The 26,953-nt window shown below is 36.1% G+C and overlaps 1 protein-coding gene and 1 pseudogene across 1 annotated transcript in view; both read right to left on the reverse strand.

Annotated features, from left to right (window-relative positions):
• LOC134753506 (fatty acyl-CoA reductase wat-like) overlaps positions 1-15,267 on the reverse strand; it is a 53,289-nt gene extending 38,022 nt beyond the window's left edge. Inside the window, exons 1-2 of the mRNA XM_063689401.1 lie at positions 15,252-15,267; positions 5,844-6,039 (exon numbers count right to left, since the gene is read on the reverse strand). Coding sequence (XP_063545471.1) covers positions 5,844-6,035 — 192 coding nt within the window. The 5' untranslated portion in view covers positions 6,036-6,039; positions 15,252-15,267. The remainder of the gene's footprint in view (positions 1-5,843; positions 6,040-15,251) is intronic.
• Positions 15,268-17,607: 2,340 nt separating this feature from the next.
• Positions 17,608-26,953, reverse strand: part of LOC134753550 (uncharacterized) — a 34,277-nt pseudogene continuing 24,931 nt past the window's right edge.

Here is a 26,953-nt window from a genome sequence, read left to right on the forward strand (position 1 = left end):
ATAATATAAAATTCCATAACCAAACTTCAAATTTATATATAAGTAGATATATTTAATAAAAAAATTTCGTTCCCCTTTGAGAAACACCTAAGTAACATACAGAAAACACAATGAAAAACTAAAAAGAAAAACAAAGAAAAAATCTTTATAGGGTTGTATCTCCTAAACCGTGCGACGGAGCGCAAAAATAATCAAATTTTCGTTCCACTAAGAAACCCTTAATTAATATATAAAAAAAAACACAAAAAATCTTTATAATTCTGTATCTCCTAAATCGTGTGCCGTAGCGCAAAATAATAAACATTTTCGTTCGCCTGCAGTGGACCCTTAATAAACATTAAAAAAAAAACAAATAGAAAAAAAAACAGAAAAAATATTTACAGGGCTGTATCTCCTAAACCGTGCGTTGTAGCGCAAAAATAATCAAATTTCCGTTCCCTTAACAGAAGCCCTTAAGTGATATACAAAAAACACAATAAATAACATCCATCATAAATATACACCATCGTCATAGTTACAATCACATTGTACAGTCAGCTGCAGAGAAACGATACCACCCCTGTAAAGAAGTTTGTATGCAACGGTGCTAAGCGAATAGTATTGCTGACTGTACATCCTACCTAGTAGTCTTTAATTTACTGTACTACAAAAATAACTTTGTAATGCATACAATTACTATAGTAGACAAACTTAATTTTACGTACGAGTAAGTGCCATACGTTACTTTTTAGATCTTCTGGCAAGGTCAAAGACCCGACCAAAATGTTCAGGCTTATTTTTTTGTGACTATTTAGATACTTAACTTCAATCTGTAAAAATTACAGATTGCCTCACGAACTTTTTTGGAGCCCTAAAAAATCTTAAAAAATATAAGGGTTGATGTAGCCCCGCTACCCTGCAGCCAGACCTCCAGTGCTGAGTTAGGGTATGATAGGAGAAGTATCAGGCAAATTTTCAGCTTGCCTCAAGGACCTACTCCAAAATGTCTACCAGCTCTCGGACCACTAAGTAACTACAAATAATCAGTCCACATAACAAACATTTTGTACTCATTTTGAAGTCATAATTACATTAATTTCACGTAATATCGGCATCTAATTTATGTGCACGGTAAACAAACTAATGAATGACAAGAAAAGTCAAGCTGCGCTTACGAAGCGACCGGGCGAAGTACCTATAGGTATAGATAGATACGAATGCTACGATAGGCTCCCGCGTGCCGCGCCGGCACCTTGACGGACCAGCGCGGCGTAGGTATGAATTTCGCGCCTTTTTAAATAGATTTGGCTATAACAATGGAAGCTACACTCAGAAATTTCTTACTTTTCATAATATGGTTGCATATATTATTTTATAGTATGAAACTTATCTTTATAGACTTTAATTCAATATTGGACCTTACAGGACAAAAAACGCATATTAAAATTTAAGCAGCAATCCTTTGTTTCTAATTTTTCGGCTTTGTCTATTAACTTAAGAATTTAGAGATATTATTGTGGATTTTTAAAACTTTAATTCAATATTCACAAAATAATAAGCTAATTTTAGTTTGACAAAGAAGCACGTTAATTTTTTTTCTAAAAATGTAACAGTATAAAGCGTCATACATAATTTAAACGATGAAGCTTAAACTGTGCACTTTAATTCAATATTCAACAAGCATCAATCAAAATATATAAATACCTAATTTATACCTAACGCTCGTTCTAACTTTTCGTCTTAAATTACAAATATGCTTAAAAACATGTCCCCTGCCATATAAGCATCACTTTTCCTTCTTTAGAATTATCATAACTTTAAGGTCAAAAATAAGGTCCCACTATCGGTCTACTGCGTATGCTATCAAAATCGTTGCACTTTTTATAATATCGATAATAATATTGTTATGTAACACGTTAAACTCTCGCATTTTGTACACATAATTAATGTCATTATTGTTAGACACGATTAAATGACATTAATTATGAATAATATTGTTATTTCTGTAGATCGCAGTTAATTAAACATTTCCTTATCTTACCTTATTTTTCTGTATTTATGTGTGTGCTTAAAAATATACTATAATTATAAGTGTAGCCAATTAGCCAGACGAATAAAGATTCCACTATTGTTATTATATTCCATGAAAGAGCCTTCACTGAAGTTAATTACTAGGTAAAGTTAATTGGTATCCCGCCGTGTCTGTCAACTCGTGTAAGTTAGTCTCCAGCAGCGGTATCATGGTCGTATTTTTATCACCTGTCATGCCATGCGTCACTTTCGCACTTACATATTTGTTAGAACGTGACAGGCATGGTGACAAATGATAAAGAGCCAACCATCTTATCCCTACAGCTATTAGAATATTTTGTTTTAAATCTTTTCTTATAAATCTTGAAAATATTGCAAGTTTATGTTTTAATGTAGTTTATAAAAATGCGTATTTTCGCTTTGAAAGTAAGATTGTTATTTACCAGTTTCAATTTTTTACAAATTATGAGTATTCTAGTATAATTTTGGTAATTAAAACCATATTCATGTCTAGAATGTTAATATCTTGGAAAAAAATCTGTTAAAAATTAATTAACCATATAACAAAATAAAAAGTTTAATTTCAGAGTAAATTATGAGACTTAAAAATGTACCTGCAGACTCTGCAGTTCTAAACTGTGTTCTTAATTCTTAAAAACATATCAGTATTGCGATCGAAATAAGCACAAAACAATAACAAAAAAAAACAAATAATATTATTATTCTCGAACTTGGTCCCGCACTGCCGCACATATTTATATGAAACCGGCTAAATTAAAAGTATTTTATGAATGATATCGTATCCTTGGTAAAGATTTGGGTTTTCCCAGCCTATAAGTATCTTATAGTTACAAGTGGGTTGTGACGTCAACGCCATAAAATACCTGTCGCGAATCTTGCGCGGTTTCGAGAAATCGTATAGATAGGACCATAGAGTAACTTATACTAGAGCGGTACTGTCATAGTAAATTTTGTAACCCCAGTAAATTCACTGCCATCTGTCGACACACTTTAAAACTAAAAATGAAGATTTATAAAAATACGATAAAATGTATTTAAATATGGATAAATGTTTTTTTTTTATTTGCATTAATTATTTTTATGATTTTGACCCATGTTCTTTCACTGATATGCGTTAAAATTGTTAAATAGCAAACGAAACCGTCAACGCCATCTATACGACAGTAGGCTAAAGCTAGTAGCGCCCTCTAAACGACAATCAAATTTTCTTGATTTTGGAGGCACGTTTTTTCCTTAGACTGTATCCTTCTATTACGGAGTTATATCTATCTTTGATAGGACATACATATGTTAAGTTTTTATTAAGCAAAAAGTTATTGTCAGTCAAGTACGGTGTTTCCAATAAATAAGCATACTACTATATACATAATTGCTAAAAGGTTTTTAACAATAATGAGGGCTAACGCGTATGAAATCGCCGCTAGGGGCGCTAGTGTAGATGGTAGTTTTTTCCATAGTTCGAAATGTCAAATGTCACTGGTCACTTCAATGACTGATAGCTGTTCTTTAGTCTTTTGGACCACCATCAACAGAGGCGCCAACTGGTGAGCAAAAAAACGATAGCCCTCATTTCAATGGGGTATGGGGCCGGCAATCTTTTTACAATCCGCAGGCGAAATCACCAATTTTCGTAACTGCAAAGAGTTAGTTAGTTCGTTAGTTTCAATGATGTAAGAACCGCTGGTGTAAGTTTTTTGAATGATTTAGAGAGCCTTGATTGTAAGAACCGCTGATGTAAATTTTTTGAATGATTTAGAGAGCCGTGATTGTAAGAACCGCTGGTGTAAGTTTTTTGAATGAGTTAGAGAGCCTTGATTGTAAGAACCGCTGGTGTAAGTTTTTTTAAAGGTTTAAAGAGCCGTGATTGTATCTCTAGAAGTCTAGAGCCGCGCTTTGCCAACAACGTTTACTAGTTCTCTAAGATGTCTGAACTTCTGAAGCTTTCCATTTGCCTTAATTTACCGAAGCGTTAGTGAAGGTCTCTGTTTTTTACTTTGGCATTTTGCTGTCGTATGTCCTGATGTTCTCCTCTACAGGTCGCAATTCTTAACCGATTCTCGTGGCAAATAATAGTAATAGATGGATACAGTCTAAGGAAAAAACGTGCCTCGAAAATCAAGAAAACTTGATTCTCGTACAAAGGGCGCTACTAGTTTTGGCCTACAGTCGTATAGATGGCGTTGACGGTTTCGTTTGTTATTTAACAATTTTAACGCATATCAGTGAAAGAACATGGGTCAAAATCAAAAAAAAAATTAATGCAAATAAAAAAAATCATTTATCTATATTTAAATACATTCTATCGTATTTTTATAAATCTTCATTTTTAGTTTTAAAGTGTGTCGACAGATGGCAGTGAATTTACTGGGGTTACAAAAATTACTATGACAGTAACGCTCTAGTATCAGTTACTCTATGCTCGTGGTGACCAGCGGCGGTACCATGGTCGCATTTTTATCGCTTGCCACCATGCCTGTCACGTTCTAACAAGTATAAGTGCGAAAGTGACAGTGACAGGCGATAAAAACGGAATCATGTTGCGTCAGCACATTCTACGATTAAATATAAATAGCTTTTGCCCGCGACTTCGTCTGCGTGGAATTAGTAATTTGGGTACCTTAATTCTTCAACAAATCTGCTTTTTAATCCAACCTTTTTTCACCCATAAATTGGTCCACACTATACATTTCCACCCCATTTTTTACACCCTTAAGGGATGATTTCGGGGATAAAAGTTATTTTATATCCTTTCCCACAGCTCAAACTATCCCCATACCAAGTTTCATCTAAATCGGTTCAGCGGTTATTGATTCCCCATACAAATTTTCACCCCCCTTTTCACCCCCTTGAGGGGTGAGTTCTGGGATAAAAAGTATCCTATGTCCTTCCCCGGGAGTTAAACTATCTGTATACCAAACTTCAACTAAATCGGTTTAGCGGTTTAAGCGTGAAGAGGTAACACACAGACAGACAGACAGACAGACTTTCGCATTTATTATATTAGTATGGAGTATGGATTTTTAGTCGAGCCTTTGGATTTTTTTCAAAATGTCATAAAGGACTTAAGCGCCAATAGCGTGCAAGGCGCTTAAGACCAATGTGAGTTCACTTTGATAACGACACAACGAACTAAGTATTTTTTACTTTAACCAGGCGTGGCTCACTCCGCGATTTCGTCGCGTCGCTACAAGTACATGCGGCCCACACTAATTTTGGTGTCTAGCCATATTAGCCATAGTTGTTGCCGCGCACCGCTACGGAACGGACGCCTGCTCGCGCTTGCGCCACCTAGCGGTCATATCTGCCGTAATAGAAGCGTTTTGTTAGAGTGAATCTTCTGTACCTTGTATTATTATTTATTCTGTGCTTTAAAATTTTCTAAGCCTAACGCGAGATCTACAGCTCACATAGCCACTAGTTAATTATACCAAAGATAGATATAACTCCGTAATAGATGGATACAGTCTAAGGAAAAAACGTGCCTCGAAAATCACGAAAATGTGATTCTCGATCAGATGGCGCCACTAGTTTTGGCATACTCTCGTATAGAGGGCATTGACGGTTTCGTTTGTTATTTATAATTTTAACGCATATCCGTTAAAGAACATGGGTCAAAATCATATAAAAAAAATTAATGCAAATAAAAAAATCATTTATCCATATTTACGAGTAAATACATTTTAACGTATTTTTATACATCTTCCTTTTTAGTTTTAAAGTATGTCAATAGATGGCAGTGAATTTACAGTGGTTACAAAATGTACTATGACAGTTCCGCTCTATCTTATTATATCCACTTTGATTATACTCACATGTAAATTATCTTGCAGCTCTCTACTCAAACTCCTAACGTTCTCCAGCTCCCTAAGCTGAGTCTCCGAGGGTTTCCCGTAGACATCACCAGCAGGCTTCTCGCCTTTCGCGATGGATTCCGTCCATCGCTGCATCTTCTCCGAAACCTGGGTGGAGGCCTCGAGTGGGCTCACTTCGTCGGAGAAATTCATGGCTCTGAAAGGAGAACTGAATTAGGCACAAGCTTTTAAGGCGGTTCCCTGAGCCAGAAGGCGAAAAATCTCCTTATATGATCATGTTTTTCTAAGATGCGTTGATATTCGTAGACGTGGAAAAAATATATGTAGTTCTTGACTATATTATCTATAATAACATAGCTTCCGATACACGAATTATGACACTTTGCTCGATACAATTAATTCCCAAAGTAACATCTAACTCGGACTTTTAATCAAACTTTACTCGGTTATTTATTATGTGATACTATAAACAAAAAAAGAAGAAAAAACTATCTTAACTTTAATAGTAATTTCATAGCTCTCGAATTTCGATATTGTAAGGTAACGATTTTAAAATAAATAAAAATCGACAAAATTCGATCAAAATTGACACTTGGCGCGCATGATCTTTCCCGTTCTTTCTTGCGAAATGTGACAGTGACCGCGGCAAACCGACGGAACGGCCTTAACAGAGGACTTCAATAGCCACGCTGTGCGTGCCGCAAGATAGGAGAGGAGCTGGCAGGTCCAGGCGGAGATGGCGGGATTACATGGACGTATTTCTCAACGGCTGACCGGAGATAGTTCTAAATCGAGACGGATGGAGAACAAGGGGAGGCCGTTGCCCAGAAGTGGGACACCATATAGGCTATTACTATTAACAAAGATCTCGATATTTTCCACTACATCCTTGTTACATTTAAGCATAGATTTAAACATATATAATAATCAGGGGCGTAGCTAAGAGGGTGGTAGAGGATATATGGCGCCCGGGGCAGTCACCAAATTTGCGCCCCCTGACGACTGACAAAGGTTTCCCTGCTGCTTGGATGGAGCCCGGGGCACTTGTCCCCTCTGCCACCCCCCCCCCCCCTACCCCACCCCTAGTTACGCCACTGACAATAAGTAGTTAAGTAAAGTTGATGAGTACATTTAAATATTGTGCACAGTTTTTTTTTACACACGTCGGTGGCAATCAAGCATACGGCCCGCCTGATGGTAAGCAGTTACCGTAGCCTGTGGACGCCTGCAACACCGGAGATATTACTCGCGCGTTGCCGACCCTTGTTGTCGTTGTACAAATTTATCACGATAACTATGTGATTCTTGTTTATTTTTCTATTGTAATTATTGTATGTTGATACTGTGCCTAGAATTAATAAAATAAATATAACGTAAGCTTTTTATCTAGTCCGTTAATTGTGTGTTAAGTGCCAGTTGCACCATCCGCACTTGACAGACTGATCAACGTCACCCGGCGCGCCGCGGCGGTTTACTATGAAACTTTCCATACAATTAAATTTAGCGAACTCTTTAACGATTGCAAACAGTTTGGTGCAACCGGCCCTAAATCTCTCTGATGGACAAATCCGTCAATTAAAGTATATTTCTATGATATAGTAGGCAAACGAGCAGTTGAATCGACCGACGGTAAGCGATTACAAGATGGGTTGCATTGCAAGTGCGTTGCGGCCTTTAAGAATAAGAATAAGAATTATTTATTAGCACAAAAAACAACATACAATAACATTCATTTAGAATATAAACTAACAGAATTGTGCTAAAAGGTCCTCACTCAGCTTAATGTCCCGAAGTAAATCATAGGACTCACTACGTGACGCTGATTTTCAGTGAGGCCTGATAAAACTAAAACTAAAACTAGAACTAAAACTAACTAGGTGGCAGAAATAAGTATAAAATTAAGTATGTAACAAATTAATGAATTGCCTGGTAATTGGTGTTAGCAATTAAGATGGCAGTACGCTCTTTTCTTGAAGGTCTGAAGCTCGTATTGGTCCGGAAATACCGCAAGCGACAGTTGATTCCACAAATTAACTACTACGTACTATTCTTTATTTTATAGATCTACATAGCCTTGTGACATTGCTCGATTTATAAATTATATATTCAGGAAATGTAAAATTTAATAGGCGCGGTAGCACAATACGTCGTTGATGACAATTATACTTTACTATTTCGTACAATATTGCACCTTGATACACTGGAATAAGATGGAATATGAATTAATTTATGAAACGTTAACTGTGTAGTGTAGTGTGTAGATATTTGTGCCGTTTTCAACCAAAAGGGTACTCATTGTCGGTTGTCAATAAGACATTCTTCTCATAAAGCCACGACAAACGGCACTCCGGCATCGCTTCATGGTAGGAACTCCAAAAATACGCACGAAGCGTTTTGCTTCCACATTTCTTATGCGAACTGCCAAGGAGTGGAACGCCCTGCCCGAGTCTGTGTTTCCGCATGAGTACAATTTGGGGCTCTTCAAGGCAAGAGTTAATAGGTATCTCATAGGTAAGCGTGCTCCACCGTAGACCACATCACCACTTACCATCAGGTGGGATCGTGGTCAAACGACTGCCTAATTAAAAAAAAAAAAAATTTAATTTTAAATCAACCTGTGGTACCTTTAAGTTGAAAACGTCACATTTTATGATTGAGTAATAATGGTATAGTTGGTCAAGCAAATCTTGTCAGTAGAAAAAGGCGGCAGATTTAAAAAAATGTAGGCGCGAAGGATTATCGTTCTATAGAAAATTTGAATTTCGCCCCTTTTTCTACTGACAAGATTTGCTTGACCAACTATATGTTACTTTTGTCCCATCAATATAATATGCGCAGAGAAAAAATACCCTATGTTACTAGTGTCATTATGTCATATACGCTACGCAAATAATCTACAAACAAGAATTACTGTTTGTATTAAGGCGGTTCCCTGAGCCAGAAGGCGAAAAATCTCCTTATATGATCACGTTTTTCTAAGAGGCGTTGATATTCGTAGACGTGGAAAAAATATATGTAGTTCTTGACTATATTATCTTTAACAACATAGCTTCCGATACACGAATTATGACACTTTGCTCGATACAATTAATTCCCAAAGTAACCTCTAACTCGGACTTTTAATCCTACTTTACTCGGTTATTTATTATGTGATACTATAAACAAAAAAAGAAGAAAAAACAATCTTAACATAAGTAGTAATTTTATAGCTTTAGAATTTCGATATTGTAAGGTAACCTTTTTAAAATAAATAAAAACCGACGAGATTCGATCAAAATTGACACTTGGCGCGTATGTTCTTTCCCGTTCTTTCTTGCGAGATGTGACAAAGACAGCGGCAAACCGATGGAACGGCCTTAAGAATTACTGTTTGTATAACAAGGTTGTTGAACTACTTATGACGTGTACAGGGCCTTGCTCACTGGTTCTCCGTGATCCGTGATACATATTAGGTAGGTACAGTAGAATTTTCCTCTTTTGGTGTCTATACTTGTATGCTGTCATATTTGCCCATAGTGATAAAATAGTTATTTACGATACAAGTGCGGAAAAGAGAAAATTCGAAACGAGGGGCGATAAATTAAAACACGATCGCAGGGAGTGTTTTAAATCGACACGAGTTGCGAATTACCTTTTTGCACGTGTATCGTACGTTTTACAGTACATATGGCCCTTTAAACTTTCGACATATGGACGAAAAGTGCTCTTTACGCACTAGTGCGAGAAAGTAGCACCATATGTACTGTAATACGTAATTACGTATTTGTTTGATTGGATCAAGAATGGCTCTTGGGTAGGGGCCCACTCTGACTATCAGTCCGCCGGATGATATCGGCATAAAATAAAGTTTTATTCTATTCTATTCTATTCTGTCAGTTAGAAGTTAGAACACATATACTAATCTATGGTTAGAACAAAAATTTGACAGAGTTTCTGTTTCCGATTCAAGCCACAAGATGGCAGCCCCTCCAACGCCGTGTGCCCCTACACTATACTCTGTTTTGTAATTAGATTCCAAAAATCTAACCTCACTTTTTCTCTTTTCCGTATGTTTTAAGAAACTAAACAAAGCTAAAAGGATACATCTATATTTATTTTAAATGCTAGAGTATGCAAAAGGGAAATATGAGTTTACTTCTTTACATATTTTCCATTATTACGAAAGAAAAAGGATCTGAGTGAGGTTAGTTTTTTGGAATCTAATTACAAATCAGAGTATATTATTTGATACTGACATTAAGCGCCACTTGCACCATCCTAATAACCCGGAGTTAACCGGTTAAACCGTTAACCCAGTGTCAAGTACTGGTTACCATGGTAACTCCAGGTTTAACCGGTTCCCTCCTCCTTCGGCGCGAGGGTGCCTCCAGTAAATTAGCTGGGGCAGCCTGGGGAGCATCGTGATAGAATCGTGACCTCACGAGGCTCCCCAATAACGGCAGAGAGGGTAACGCCGTAGGAGCAGTGGCGTAACTAGTAGGGGGGGGGGCAGAGGGGGCAAGTGCCCCGGGCGCCATCAAAAGGGGGGCGCCAAAATGGGCAAAAGGCAGCAGCAGGGAAACTTTTGTCAGTCGTCATGGGGCGCAAATTTGGTGACTGCCCCGGGCGCCATATCCTATAGCTACGCCCCTGCACAGGAGAAATTACTTAGTGGGTATTTTCCTCCTGAGTAACAGAGGAAGAACTTACGGGAGGAGCGAGTCTTCAAGGTGTAACCGGTTAACCCCGGGTTAGTGAGATGGTGCAAGTGGCGCTAAGTCTACATCCTTCTTTATACCTAATAGTTTTATCTATTACTAATTAATCGACCGCAAAAACAACTCTGTTAATGACTTAAACCAATATTCTACATATTTACCTACAAACCAACCTAAACGCGTAATATTTTATCTCATTAACAACTTATAAATGTTAGCCGCATAAACTTAGGTTCGGTTCCACCAAACTGTTTGTCATCGTTAATAAGCGCTAAATTTAATTGTATGGAAAGTTTCATATTAAACCGCCGCGGCGCGCCGGGTGACGTTGATCAGTCTGTCAAGTGCGGATGGTGCAACTGGCACTAACTGTCTTGCCACCAAAAATAGCGTAATTATAAAGTTCAAATACGTAATGTTTGCTATCAACATCGAAGGTATTTCGTAATTGTAGCGGCCATTTAATTTACATTTGTCTGCGTCACTTGATACATATTGAAGTGATATATGTCAATTTTAATAGTGTAGCGATTATTTACCTTACATTGTAATGCACATGAATGAAGAATGAAGGGCATGATCATGTTTGTTGCAGTGTATAAAACTTGTCACGATTTACAAATTTTATAACAAAATAGTGAACATTTTTTTTATAATTTTCACATTAATTAATAGACATCCGTTTCTTCTGTATCGTTGGTTGCGGTTTTTTGTGCGACAATTGTCGTCAGTTTTCTTAAAATAAAATCCAATATCTGGGAGACCGAGCTTTGCTCGGGAAACATATAAAAACTCAAGAATGCGCGTTTTCCCAGAGATAAGACCTAGCTGTTTCGACTTTTGGTCCCCGAAAACCCCCATATAGCAATTTCATCGAAATCGTTAGTCGTTTCCGAGATCCCCGAAATATATAAACACATATACAAAATAGCTCGTTTAAAGGTATAAGATATACAATAAAAATATGAAGGGTACACGGAAAGAATATGTCTAGTCACTGTGACAACGTTTTGAGTTATCGCTGTTTGAAAGGAACGATGTAGGTAATTAACCATAGATAGTTATTATGTGACCATATACTCTGATTTGTAATTAGATTCCAAAAAACTAACCTCACTCAGATCCTTTTTCTTTCGTAATAATGGAAAATATGTAAAGAAGTAAACTCAAATTTCCCTTTTGCATACTCTAGCGTTTAAAATAAATATAGATGTATCCTTTTAGCTTTGTTTAGTTTCTTAAAACATACGGAAAAGAGAAAAAGTGAGGTTAGATTTTTGGAATCTAATTACAAAACAGAGTATAGGTATTATTTTCGTGTAGTAGTGATTTTAAAGTGAGAAAAAAAGGAGTTATATTTATAATTGCAGCGGTAACAGAAGTTGTAACTAATAGTTCATTGAGGGCTCTATATTTTGAGATTAAAATCTCATTTTCGAAAAAAAGTGACATGTTCTTTCCGTGTACCCTTCATATTACCTGTATGCATTTAGATATTTCGCAAAAATCGTCTTAGGAACATTGAACAATTACTAACGTTCTACACACACAGAGAACCAGTATTTTGCGCCATGAGTTGCTGCCGTTTTGGCATCAAACCATAGAAGCGGAGCGTGAATCTCGCGACCTAAACGCATAAGCGCTAGTTTTACGGCGCTTACGACGTTTTGGCCGCGTGGTACAGGTTGTAATTGCGACAATTTCATTGTTTGGTATGTCGTCTCTATAGTATAATAACTCAGTGCTTAGGAGACATTATTCTTATTTCCGTTCATTTATTATAATTTTTATTTATACGGAAAGACAAATTCCGTTATCTAAGTAAAATGTACAGTCTGGCAAAAAAGAGTAGAAATTAAAAAGTGGCAACACTGTAGTGTCGTCCCGTTTTTCTTAAATTGATTTGAAAGGAACGACACTATGGTGTTGCCACTTTTTAATTTCTACTCTTTTTTGCCAAACTGTATCTACAGTCGGTAAAAAAAACCTTTTTTTTTTTAATTTCTATCAAGAATCAGTTATAGTAATGCCAATCAAATTCCCGATCAGCTTTAGAAGGGAGAAAAAATTAATAATACGTTTTCACCTCAGCAGCTCGAACAAGCCTACTTTCGTCACTCCCTGGAGTGAGGAAAGTGCGACTTTCCTCACTCCAGGGAGTGAAACAATGTAGCTTTTTAATTTAGTGAAGGCCATGAACTTCATACTTTTATTACATTTTTTTATGGTATGGTATGGTACGGTACGGTACGGTACGGTACGCTACGGGCCGGTTCGGTACGGTACGGTACGGTACGGTACTGTTTATTCTGTGTAATTCGAAATACATTTTAACCTTTAATATGTTCTCACTACTGAGGTGAAAAATTATGTGCAACACGAGAGCAAAGTTATTTTACATCTCGTGTTTTTGAGTCCCTCGCAAGAAAAACCAACTTTCCTCTCTTGTTGCACAAATAACTATTTCATGCCTACCAGCACTGACGGCACGTCAAAAATATTCATAGGCAAGCCTGAGCTAATTTGGATTTCCTTTTAATAGTAAGATAAATAAATAAATGTTTAAATTCCAATTTTATCCACTCACAGGACATATTAAATTCAAGAACCGTGCATCCATTTTAATCAGATCTTTGTATTAGTCAACAAAAGATCTCATCCTTTGTGAAACAGTTAGATTAAAGCCTTCATACAAGTATAATGTTTAATTTTATGGCCACAATTCTAAGGTCGCGCGCGCACACCGTACAAATTGCTTATTATGTTATAATAACCTCCGTATGGTTTCTAAAACGTCGTAAGTGCCGTTAACCTATATAGGAAGTAGCGGCATTTTGGTTTTGAGTACAGAATGGAAAATGCACAAATACCTCATCATCTTCCTCGCGTTGTCCCGGCACTTTGCCACGGCTCATGGGAGCCTGGGGTCCGCTTCACAAATGCTTCAAAATGCCTATGCAAAAAAATCCCGGACGTATGTTCTCCTAAGGCCCAAAAACTGGCATTTCAATTTGAAATATAAAGCGAAAGAAACATAGTTGGATTTATTTTGTATTGAAATCGAACGAAACAAAAAAAATGCAACTGTTCCAATTGAAAATGCTATAAATTACATTAGTTATACCTACTACGAGCAGGGTTCGGAACCGGTATTTTTTAAAAACCCCGAAATAGCCCACTATTTTGAATTTTTTTATGCTCATTACGTAGGACTGAATCATGTATTTAGGAAACAATTTTGCATTATTAAAACGTCCCATAAAAAATGAAATTATAAACAAAAGAACGAAAAAGAACGTAATAATACCGGTATTTTTGTATGGAGCAAATACCGGTTTCCGACCCCTGACTACGAGTAGTAGGACCCCACGGGCCCCTACGTACCCTACGGGCCCTAGGCCAACGTACCTATATGGGATCAGCTGGGTCAACTCGGTCAACGTAAAGAAACATGGCAAGATATCAAACAGTTTTTGAAAAATCCATACTAATATTATAAATGCGAAATGGTGTCTGTCTTTCTGTTACCTCTTCACGCTTAAACCGCTGAACCGATTTAGTTGAAATTTGGTATAGAGATAGCTTGAGTCCCGGGGAAGGACATAGGGTAGTATTTATCCCAGAAAGGAGGTGAAAAGGGGGGAAGTTTGTATGGGGAATCGATAAAAGGCAGATTGGGTAAATAATAAGGTACCGAAATTACTGACTCCACGCAGACAAAATCGCGGGCAAAAGCTAGTACCTAATAAAATGTGATATTTTCTATAAAAAGGGACCTTATTCTCGATGGCGCTTACGCCATTATTAACGATGCTTCGATATAAATACAATGCCGCGCGACGCTGTGCGGCGTAAGCGCCATCGACAATAAGGTCCCTTTTCATAGAAAATGCCCCAATTATAATTTTGCAGCGACTGGCGGGGGCATACACCAAACCGTGATGAGTGGCGGAAGAAAGGGGAGGCCTTTGCCCAGCAGTGGGACACAAAAAAGGCCATTATAAATATTTACCATAATCATAAAGTCCATAAAACCACCCAACTATATGGAGTATTTTCTATGAAAAGGGACCTTATTGTCGATGGCGCTTACGCCGCACAGCGTCGCGCGGCATTGTATTTATATCGGAGCATCGTTAATAATGGCGTAAGCGCCATCGACAATAAGGTCCCTTTTTAAAGAAAATACCACATATGTCCAATTACTACAATTTTGGTCCATAAGTATGGTGCGTTGGGATGAGATTGAACGGGTTATTCATGCGGGGCAAGATGAAAAGTCGCCCGTAATGCTTCGGCATACGGCCGATGAAAAACCCGTTCAACTTACCCCAACGCACCCTACCCTACCAATATTTTTTTTGTATTTTTTCTAGATGTTTTCTGCCATTTACGAAATTATGTTGCTCCAGAACTAAGTAATTAAAATAATAGTCACACCTAAACTAAGATATTTGAGTTAGTTTTGGACGATAGGTGGGATTTTCGACTATAGTTGGGTGGTTAGGTATTTTATCAAAAAAAAATCACAGAACCACAAACTAAAACTAATTTGTAACCCAAAAAATATAACCATAACGCGGTAATCAGAATTACACACGCGCACACTTTAAGTCTGAATATCCATGTAATTATCGATCGGACAAAATTAAAAACAAAACACGATCTTGCTACACATTGAATTAACAAATAGACAAGATAAGGTACTCACATTTTTTTTCGGACACTACCGTTACACAGAATGGTTCAGCAACAACTGCCAATCCAAACTAGTGGGTACACCAAGAATTGAAGCAGGGGTGATCAAACGGCGGTCCCGTTCGCTAGTTATATTTGTGTAATTGACTTTTGACTTTTAATTTATATTCTTTGTCGTATTGAATATGTAAAAAGTAAAGGAACCTTGGCTGGTTGATGACTGATGAATTAGAATTTAAAAATAAAAACTTAACTGTTAGGTTACGCAAAATACCCGTCAGGTCATAACCACTACTTTTATACCTAAACTTTTTATATATTTAAAGGTGGTTTATACATACAATATGGTATAATAATCTTTCTTAGACCATGAGTTATTGGCACAGTGACATTCTTTGCGAAGCAGAATATATACCTAATCGTGAGTTGAACCTTGGCAAGGTTTTTCATTTTTGTGATAGGCACAATGTCAGCCCGTTGTATCGCGGTGGAAAGGACGTCAGCTGGTGGCCTGAACATGTACAAAATAAGCGCTTTACCTTTATACCACTTATGAAACTTTGCTTGTAGCATTTCATCAGGTGCTTCAATAAACTACAATTCCGAATCGCAATACGCATACTTTGCGGACGTAAATGGTAAGGCGCGTTTTTTTTACATGTTCATGTGGACAGCTGACGGTCTTTCCACCGCGATACAACCGGCTGACTATTGGTGCCATTCTCAATCAAAAGGGTACTTATTGTCGGTTGTCAATAAGGCGCTATTTCCATATAGCTTCAATTTGAAATCAACCTTATTGACAAGCGACAATGTAGTACCTTTTGGTTGAAAATGTCACATTTTTTAATTCATGGTAGCATCTAAACTATCATCTGACAAAGTATCAGCCGGGAGGCGATGACTGACGATATATGCTCCTGGCCCGCGGAGCATAACCTACAGTTAGAAAAAGACGGGTAGTCCATGTCGCGCGCGCAATACTGTCGCGGCGCTCCTGTGCTAGGCCTACTGCATTCATAACATATATGTGTAGTCCAAATGTGTGTAGTGTTTAAAAATTTCTGTACATATACATCCACGTCTGAGGACTCCTGATGTTTTTACTCAATATAGTTGGTCAAGCAAATCTTGTCCGTAGAAAAAGGCGCGAAAATCAAATTTTCTATGGGACGATATCCTTTCGCGCCTGCATTTTTTAAATTTGCCGCCTTTTTCTAATGACAAGATTTGCTTGACCAACTATACTTATTTTAAAAACTATAACGAAATGTCTTTGACCACTACACAATTATGCCGCCTGATTATTTAAATGTAAACCAAAATAAAATGGGAATATTCATGTCTGTGGTCTCTGACCCCTGCATACAGCTAGTATGCATATTAATGGTGACGGTTTTACTACTCTGTGTCCCATTGGTCCCATGTCATGTCAGTAAATAAATGTGCCATTTTCAACCAAAAGGGTATTGTCGCTTGTCAGTAAGGCGCTATTTCCATATAGCTTCAATTAGAAATCAACCTTATGAGGGCTATCGTTTTTTTGCTCACCAGTTGGCGCCTCTGTTGATGTTGGTCCAAAAGACTAAAGAACAGCTGTCAGTCATTGAAGTGACATTTCGAACTATGGAAAAGACCACCATCTACACTAGCGCCCCTAGCGGCGAATTCATACGCGTTAGCCCTCATTGACAAGCGACAATGTGGTACCTTTTGGTTGAAAATTTAACCCTTAAATGCATGATTTTTTGTATAACTTTTTAATACATTGAAATAGATGTGGCATGTTGTATAGATTGAGGGAAAAATAAAGAAAAAAATCATAGTATTTAAAAAAACATATATTTTTTACGATGCATATATACATCATTATGCATTTAAGGGTTAAACTGTTGTGAAACATACGAACAAACCGTAAAAATTATTTAAAGTAAATAAATATTATAGGATGCGTTGCGTTAAATTGAAGGGTTTTTTATGAGGGGTAAGATGAAAAGTCCGTAATGCTTTGGCATTCGGATTTTTTTTGTCGCACCCCTCATAAAAAAACCCTTCTATCTTAACCCAAGGCACCCTACCAAATACTGAATTACAGGGGGGTAGATTGAATAACCTTTATCAAAAAACCGGCCAAGTGCGAGTCGGACTCGCGCACCGAGGGTTCCGTACTTTTTAGTATTTGTTATAGCGGCAACAGAAATACATCATCTGTGAAAACTTCAACTGTCTAGCTATCACGGTTCATGAGATACAGCCTGGTGACAGACGGACAGCGGAGTCTTAGTAATAGGGTCCCGTTTTTACCCTTTGGGTACGGAACCTTTAAATCTTCTTCTAAGGGCAGGTAGGTTATCAATGAAACTCGAAAACAATTTTTCCGCTTATTTTATTTGAAAATGGCCACTGCTGTAAAAAATATATAAACAAAAGATTGTATTTCTAGCATTCTTTACTCTATTCCTCCTATCCTACACGATTCATATACAAACGGGCCACTAACACCAAATATAGAAAAAAAAAAGTAAATAAAAAAAAGCAATCAAGTTATACCTTACAACCCTTTCGGCCTATATATAAGTTGTACAGTCGCCATCAGATATATCGGAGCGGTCGAGGTGCTCACAAATATCTAAACACGCCTCCATCATCAAGGCGTTACGGCCCGGCCACGACATTGCGCGGCGGCGGCAGCGACAAGCGGCGGCCATAGGTTGGAGCGAGACACAGCGATCCGACCTTTCGTTCCCACCTATGGTTGCCACCGTCGCCGGTTGCGCAATGTCGTGGCCGGGCCGTTAGAGCGCGTGTTCAGATATGATTGAGCACCTTGGCCGCTCCGATATATCTGATGGCGACTATACGACCAAAAGATTATTTGATGTAGATAACGTTGTACGGTTCTGTACATTATGCGGTAACTGAATATCAAAAGTTAACACTTTTATAGTATGAATCTTCTCAAATGATTTTTACGTCTAAGACCCTAATCTGTTAAACAAAAGCCATTGTTTCTTTTATTTAGAGCGGTCGGCCATTGTGTGCCATTGTGTTCGAGCGCGTGCGACGGCGCGTGCCATTGAGGCACACAATGGCCGACCGCTAACCTACATTGAGTCGGTTGATGGTCCTACATTACCAAAACATGTCACAAGTACATTGATTTGAACCTTAAAACCACCACGATACAGCCGCTATTTAAACCACATTGTTGCTTTGGCACGCGATCAGACACGGTAGGACACCGCTCGCACAAAAGAAACAATTGCTTTTGTTTAACAGATTAGGGTCTTAGACGTAAAAATCATTTGAGAAGATTCATACCATGCTGGTCCTCGCTTTCAACCATGACATGGGTCGATACGTCCGTGCATTACAGGTAATGCACACATGTATAGAGCCATCTATTTCTGACGTCACGTAGACGTGACAGAGTAGTTTGACGGTGCATGTTATAATGCACGGACAGTAAGTGTTAACATTTGACAATCGGAGCCACAAAATATGGCTTGGTACAGCGCCTATTTATATCAGCTGTCAAATTAGGGACCGACATTTTTTTCTTAGACTTATTGGTACAGTGTTGCCACAATAAATGATGAAAAAAATGCAAAAAAAATTACTAATAAGTTCTAAAATCACAGCCAAGTGTGAATAGGTAATATAAAAAAAATATGACAAATATATTTTTACGTAAACTATGCAATATTTGTCCGAGTGAGCCGATTCGTATATGAAACGAGACCCATACACACATTTTATTTCATATAAAATCTTGTCGACTTCTGACAAGAAAAAAATAATTAAAAAATTAGTCATAGATAAGAAAAAAATATGCTATTCTTTTTAGCCAGCTCAATATTATAACAACACTTCATTTAAAGTATAACCTGCGTATTATCTGTAAATAAAATGTGTGTATTCATAATATTATTTATAATTAACGATCTTTGCATCGAATTTCACAGCTTTGGTCAATAAAGAGCGCACAACGCCAGTAGTTTTAAGGCTATCCCATAGATATATAGTAATTTTTATATTTTTAATTCAAAATAATATCCGTATACATAATTAACTAAAATTGTTTGGGATCTCTTTCGATCCCCAATTTTGGGAGTCTTTTCAGCCCCCAACTCTTAAAAGCAAAAAATCTTTTTTTACAGTAATACACACTTATTCAACGGTTTGGTATTGTTATTAAAACATTTAATTCTGAATCGTAATCGTTATATGTTTTTCTCTTAAATATTGACCCAGCCATGTGAAGTTTTCAGACAAAAGTTGTTGTCAATAAGGGCCATTTTTAATTAAATTTTTATGGCAAGAGATCCTTATTGACATGCGAAAAACTAACGCTTTGCTTGAAAATGTATGTTGATTTTGACCACATTAGGTTTGAATAACTATTATTTTTTTAGAACCATAATATTTATAGAGTAACCTTAAACGATCCACTGGCAGGTGCAAATTGTTTTCTCACATTTTGTATACACGACGATAACAAAACAATATCGATAAAAATTTCACTTTTTTATTTAGAAATTCTATTTAGAGTCAATGTTCGAAATAATTTCATTTATGAACTAGGTTGCAAACAGGCATACAGATAGCCCGATTGTTAGCGCTAACTTAGCCTATGGGCGCTACAAAAAGTGTCACATGTATTTCATTTGGTTTTTTTTTTTTTTCATTTCCAAACATAAGAAAACAAATTGCACAACACAAAAAAATCCCGGTCCATCCCGCTTATATATAAAATTCAAAATATATATTTCTCAATATAAATATCTTTTCGATTTATTTATAATAGATACAAGACTCCGGTCTACAAATGCACGCTCTTGCATTATTCAAAAATATCTACCCACCTTCCTTAACCTACTAATAATATGGTAAATAAAATGGGGTTAGACAACCCCAAATTTCACCCAAAAATAACAAAATTAGGCAAAATTGTTAAGGATCTTTTTTGATACCCAAGTGTTTTGGGAGTCTTTTCAGCCCCCAAAACTTTTTGGGATCTTTTCAATCCCCAGAGTTATTACAAAACAATTTTAATTGGATAAAATTTGGGGATCTCTTTAATCCCCAGGGGTTAAATTCGAACCTGTGTCACTTTCGACCCCCAATATTTTATCTTAAACGTTGCTACATACTCTAGCGATCTTCCTACTGTGCGCGACAATATTCCAGAAACATTGTACTCCATCATTAACAACTATGAAAAATGCAGAAAATTCGGAAGGAAAACTAATATTACGAGCACCAAACAAAAATATATAAAGTAGAATAGTCACACTAAGTATAGGTCTGAAATATAAACCTAATACTTTTTGTTTTTTTTTAAATATCTAAACAAGATTTTGATACTAGTCTCACTTCATAACAATTCGTGGCTTTCCCTCACAGAAGGACCCTTACGCTCCAAGTGCAATAAACATCTGAAATTTCAACAGAAATTATGTTAGACGTCCTTACTGTAGACGATGCATAAGGACCCTTCTCTCATGGAAAGCCACATTTTAAAAGTAAATTCACCGCTTCGGATGAAATTCGAACTTGCGAACCGGCCCACCGCTCTAGCTACTGAGCTACCAAAGCCTACCGTACTCCGACGAATATTTCTATACTGTTATTTATGCCTTTTTTGGCCTCTAGGAGGAGCGCGACAGTATTTCCTTCCGTCCTTTTCTAATCGTATTAATGAGAGTGGGACGGGTAGTCTATCTCACGGGCGAGATACTGTGGCGTCACTCCTGAGGCCTATTGAATTATGTGGTGTAAGAGGGTTTTCAAAAAAAATGGTACCATTTACTTTTTTTTCGAAAAACCATCAAGTTTCGGGTTATTTAGACTCAGAATCACGAGTACTATTGAATGAGACAGAAGAAAAGTGTCCCCAGTTTTTCATACAAATTTTGGGTGTCAGTTTTGTAACGGTCCATACAAAATGTATGTGGAAATGCGTTACGAAACTGACATTTTTTTTTCTTTTTAAATCGATAGTCCTCGTGATTCTGAGTAGAAATAACCCAAAAGTTGATATAGATTTTCGAAAAAAAGTAAATGGTACACTTTTAGGTGAAAATGCCCGTAAATGTGACGTATTCAATCAAAATGTACCACATTGTCAATATTCTCCAGATAAGGAAGGGCGGTACCTCCTGGCACAGGCTTTTAAAGCTTAAAAGGAGGTTCCAACCACTAATTTTTAAGATGATGAGATTGTTAAAGAAAATAAACATTTTTGATTTTGATTTTTTTGATTTTTGATTGTCGCTTGTCGATAAGGTTGATTTCGAATTGAAGCTATATGGAAATAGCGCCTTATTGACAATCGACAATAAGTACCCTTTAGGTTGAAAATGGCTCAAATATTCGCTGTAGTAGGGTAAGCTTCGGTAGCATTGATAGATAGGCTAATAATATCTTTGGAAAATTAAATTTTATATTTCAAACCTATTTAAGGTAGCGCGATCACGACAAACACGCTAAAGTATGCGTGTATTTTTAGTCAAACTTTGGCAAGATTTTTTGAAATAAGGTATTATTCCTTTTCGACTATAGACCGCTATGCGTAAAGTATTTGTACCATTTTCAACCAAAAGGGTACTTATTGTCGCTTGTCAGTAAGGCACTATTTCCATATAGCTTCAATTAGAAATTAACCTTATCGACAAGCGACAATGTGGTACCTTTTGGTTGAAAACGTCACATTTTAAGGCGACGATATGAACGCCCAGTCACTTAATAGTAAAGTATGAATTTTCTCAAATGATTTTTACGCCTAAGGCCCTAATCTGTTAAACAAAAGCCATTGTTTCTTTTTTGTGAGCGGTGGGCTACCGTGCCTGAGCGCGTGCCAAAGCAACAGTGTCGTTTAAATAGCGGCTGTATCGTGATGGTTTTAAGATTCAAATCTAAGTAATAATATGAGCGCTCGCCTACATTGAGTCGGTCTATGGTCCTACATTACCAAAACATGTTACAAGTACAGTCAAGGGCATAAATATATATACAATCACAGTTTCAAAAATATGTGTACGCTCTTGCACCTTAGACAATAAAGCCGTGTTCACATATTTTTGAGCAATTTGTCTGGATCGATATTTTTGCCTTCGACTGTACATTGATTTGAACCATACAATTAAAACCACCACAATACAGCCGCTATTTAAACGACATTGTTGCTTTGGCACGCGCTAAGACATGGTAGCCCACCGCTCGCATAAAAGAAACAATGGCTTTTGTTTAACAATTTAGGGTCTTAGGCGTGAAAATCATTTGAGAAATTTCATACTATACTTGGACACGTATAGACTTATGTACAGTCAGCAAGGTTATTAGCTCAGCATCTCTACAATTAGCTCCATGCATGATTTTATTTTTATTTTTGGATTCATAATTTATATCGTTGGAACACCGGAAATGATAAAAATACTTTTGTAAAACCTTAACATTATTTTATTAAAAAATACTTAAAATGTTGAAAATTTTTGAGCGGTTGAAACGCTCATAATTTTTGGCGCGAATTCGACAGAGCGTGATGACGTCACACGTTGGGCGGCCCAACTGACGTTTGCTACTAATGACACTAATCTGCCGAACGCGTGACGTCACGTGGCGTTTCGAGCATTTCGCTCACTAGCTTTTCGCTGGCAAATTTTTGTACTTTTTATTTATAATTTTAAGTGATTAAATGGTAATTTAAAAACGGAAATGCATTTGTAACATGATATAACGGTAACAAACATCCGAATAAAACATATTTCGTTCAAATATAAACTTCATGCATGAGGCTAATTATGTAGGTATGCTTAGCTAACGGTTTTGCTGACATTACGCGTTGCTGATTCTTTACGAAAGTTATTTCTATTCATAAGATTTTTTAAATACCCGCATATTTGGTCTATAGTCCATTTTATTACCGAACAAGTGTTGTGACGCAATATAATATACCTTACACCTATGATACCGTATCCGCTTGTAAATTCGATCAATATCACTCCAGTCTATTCACTTTTTACGAGTCACTGAATACGATTGGCACTCCACAACGGTACAATCAGCATCAATAAGTGGCTTTCCATCTGAAAAGGGTCCTTATGCTTTATCTGCAATAAGGACGGAATATACGGGAATTTTCACTTAAAAGTGTACCATTTACTTTTTTCAAAAATCCATCAACTTATGGGTTATTTCTACTCAGAATCACGAGGACTATCGATTTAAAAGAAAAAAAAAATGACCCAAAAAATTTTCAGTTTTGTAACGCATTTTCACATACATTTTGTATGGGCCGTTACAAAACTGACACCCAAAATTTGTATGAAAAACTGGGGACTTTTTTCTCTGTCTCATTCCATAGTACTCGTGATTGTGAGTCTAAATAACCCAAAAGTTGATGGTTTAAAAAAAAAGCGAATAGTACCATTTTTTCTCAAAACCCCCTAACAGAATTTCGGTGGAAATTTCAAATCCTTATCGCGCATGAAGCATAAGGGCCCTTCTGTGATGGAAAGCCACATATAACAACGCAGCAAATGTATCTGCCAACATCTGATAGCTTTACAAATAGATATACACTCTCATTGTTATACATAGGTCACTAGATAAGTTGCAATAGACAAATATGAAACACAGAGGAGGCCCATCACATGTACTTTTAAAACTATATTTCCATGGATAATGTTTGGCGGGAAAACATTAACTTTCTTTTTAAAACTATTTATAAAAAAATTGATTTAAACTTTGTATGAAATTAAAATATATAAAATATTCGTAAGTAGTCTGGATAGACTCCGACACGTCGACATTTTCAAAGTTTAAATATATTTTTTATGAGCAAATTTAAAAACAAAGTAAATATTTTCCCGCCAAACGTTGTCTATGGAAATAATTTTTAAAAGTATACCTATGTGATAGACCACCTCTTTGTTTCATATTTGTCTATTGCAAAACTTATCTATAGTGCGACATAAAATAGTAGAAATTAAATTAAATGTAACTAGAAAAATCCATACTAAATTGTTGATAGATAGATAGATAAACTGTTCATTTGTTTGCCACAATACACACAAAATATTCAAATATATATATTGTTGCCATGTCTAATTTTTCATTACTTCTGATTTCATTTTACGTCAAAAATGTGACAGTTACGTAGGAAGTGGCGCCCTCAATAATTTTCTACAATTTCTTGTCGGCCTATAGTGACTTATGTACATACAATGACATATCTCTTTTTGTAAAACTTTTAGAAAATAGTAAAAACTTTTACCGAGTAGTTAGCGTTATTATTGGTGCTGGTTGTATTACAAATACAACACAACACAACTGACAATTTTGCAAACATGACAGTTAACAACTGTCTTCACACTTCACCATGGTGACAATAAATATGACATGTGTACAATTTGCTAATATTACAAATAGCAACCGCTGCGCTTGTTAGCGATTGACAATTGTCAAAATTGTCATTGTCATATCTGCAAATCATATCTGTGGGAGTGTGATAAACAATGATAAGTTAACGATAAAGCAAACGTCATTTTTTAACACTGCACGATAAGAGACGAACACACTTTTTATTACGCTATCACGTAGACAAGTGCGAACGTAACTTTTACGTTCAATTTTGTCAGTTATGTTGTCTTTGTAAATATCTTTCATGATTTATGATATCAAACATTGACATCTGTATAGCATGGACTCTTGTCAATGTTATTAGTTGGTAGCCGCAATTCAAATTCGAATTTGAAATCTGTAAAAAAGTTTATATATGGCTTTCCATCAGAAAAGGGTCCTTATGCTTCACCTGCAATAAGAAACTTTTTATCAGAATTTTTATTGGAATTTCAGATGGAAACTTTCGTATTGCACTTGAAACATGTGATGATGATGATCACCCTTCTGTGATGGAAAGCCATTTTTTGGAAAGTGCATGACTGGCGAACTAGTTATTTTTGCCAAATTGACAAGAGACCATAGTTTTCTCAATCTATTCAATCATACCTACAATTGTATGACGGTATCTCAGTTAAGTATAAATGACTTCTATATAATGGCATATCCATCGACTTACTGGTAACTATAATATTATAACTAAACTATTATCGCGTTACATAAATATATTTTAAATTTTTAAAAATAAATCAAACATAATATGAAAAAAATTACATAACAAACAAAATAATATACATGTCTCTGAATAATTTGATTTGATGAAAAATATAATTTGATTATCAAATAGAAAATTATCACACAGAATAAATGAGTGAATTTGGTCAAAAAAATTGCTGCAGCTTTGATAAGTTCAGAAAATACTAATTATTTTCCGATAAAGTACCACATTTTTTCATAATAACAGACCCTTATTTTACTAACCTGACAATTATTGTCATCTGACACTAGAAATGTCACTTCTGCCTAGTGTCAGAAGTTACATTTTGGCCCGAATTTTCAGTGTCAAATTGATAAAATGGGAGCCTGTTTTCTAATAAATTCCAAAGATTTTTTTTTATATTTGAAGGTGTTAGGTGCCTCATTAAGATTTACAATACCTTAATTTAAAAAAAAAAACTTTTCCGTTCTTATAAAATCAAGTTTCTGATTTGTATCTTAACGTCCACTGCAGGGTTGTCATAGTCATATGAAATATTTTAAGATAACCTTTTCGTCTTTTACAATATGAATTTTAACAATTATCAGGCCAGAGCCTTATATATTTATATCGAGTACTTTATTTTAGTTATCTTCATCAAAAACTAAATATAAAAGTGAGTCACTTAACTTCAAACTCGGATAAATCAAACTGTCAGATTTTGCGATTTTGTTATTAAGAAAAGATATTTCCTAAGATGGTAGAGTGGATTTATACGAGTTTGAAGTTAAGCGACAAGTGTGTTCATGACTAAAAATTATAAACTTCTTCGTAATCTGTAATTATTGTACGTAATTTCATACTGATATAAGCGAAAAATGCCATCATTTTTACTGTAATTTGTACAATTTTCAACGTTTATTTTAAATTAGATTGCTTAGAGTGATTTTTGGCTCTACAGTCCTTTATTGCAATATTATTTGAAATATTTCTGGAAAAAGAATGTAAAATTTCGCGTTTAGACTAACATGACCGAGTCTCAATAACATTTGTGATTAGTTAACAGTGGTACCGATGCTACGTATTCAATATTAAATTCATGGTTAACGAATCGTCATTGACATTTGTCACATTTCACGTTTTGTCAATTTGCCAAAACGTTTCATGACAATGACAGTTTGGCAAAAATGTTAGGCAAATTATCATTGTCAAGCTTGTTAAATAGGGTAAATTTTGGAAAATATTTGAGCATTCAGCATAAAAATCTGGTGTTTTAAGTTTTAATTATTTGCTAAATAAAGGACTGTAGCCACCATATTTATATTCAACACGATAAAAAATATATTATTACAAAAGAAAACCGAGAGATTATCGTCTTTAAGAGAACATAGTTTTACAATTATTATTAACTTTATATTATAATATATTTATTATTCACCGCCGCTTTGGAATGTCACTCACTGAAGGATTCTTGGTATATCCTGGAAGGTAAATTATTAATTTAATAAGTTTATTGCGTTCTATAACACATGTACTGTAAGCAGCAGAAGTTGCTAAGCGGGCGAGGTGTTCAAAATGATCTCAACGTGACTTTATTGTTAAGATAAGTGCCAGTT

This window comes from Cydia strobilella, chromosome 27, assembly GCF_947568885.1.
Source record: "Cydia strobilella chromosome 27, ilCydStro3.1, whole genome shotgun sequence".
In the NCBI taxonomy this organism is placed as follows: Eukaryota; Metazoa; Arthropoda; class Insecta; order Lepidoptera; family Tortricidae; genus Cydia; species Cydia strobilella.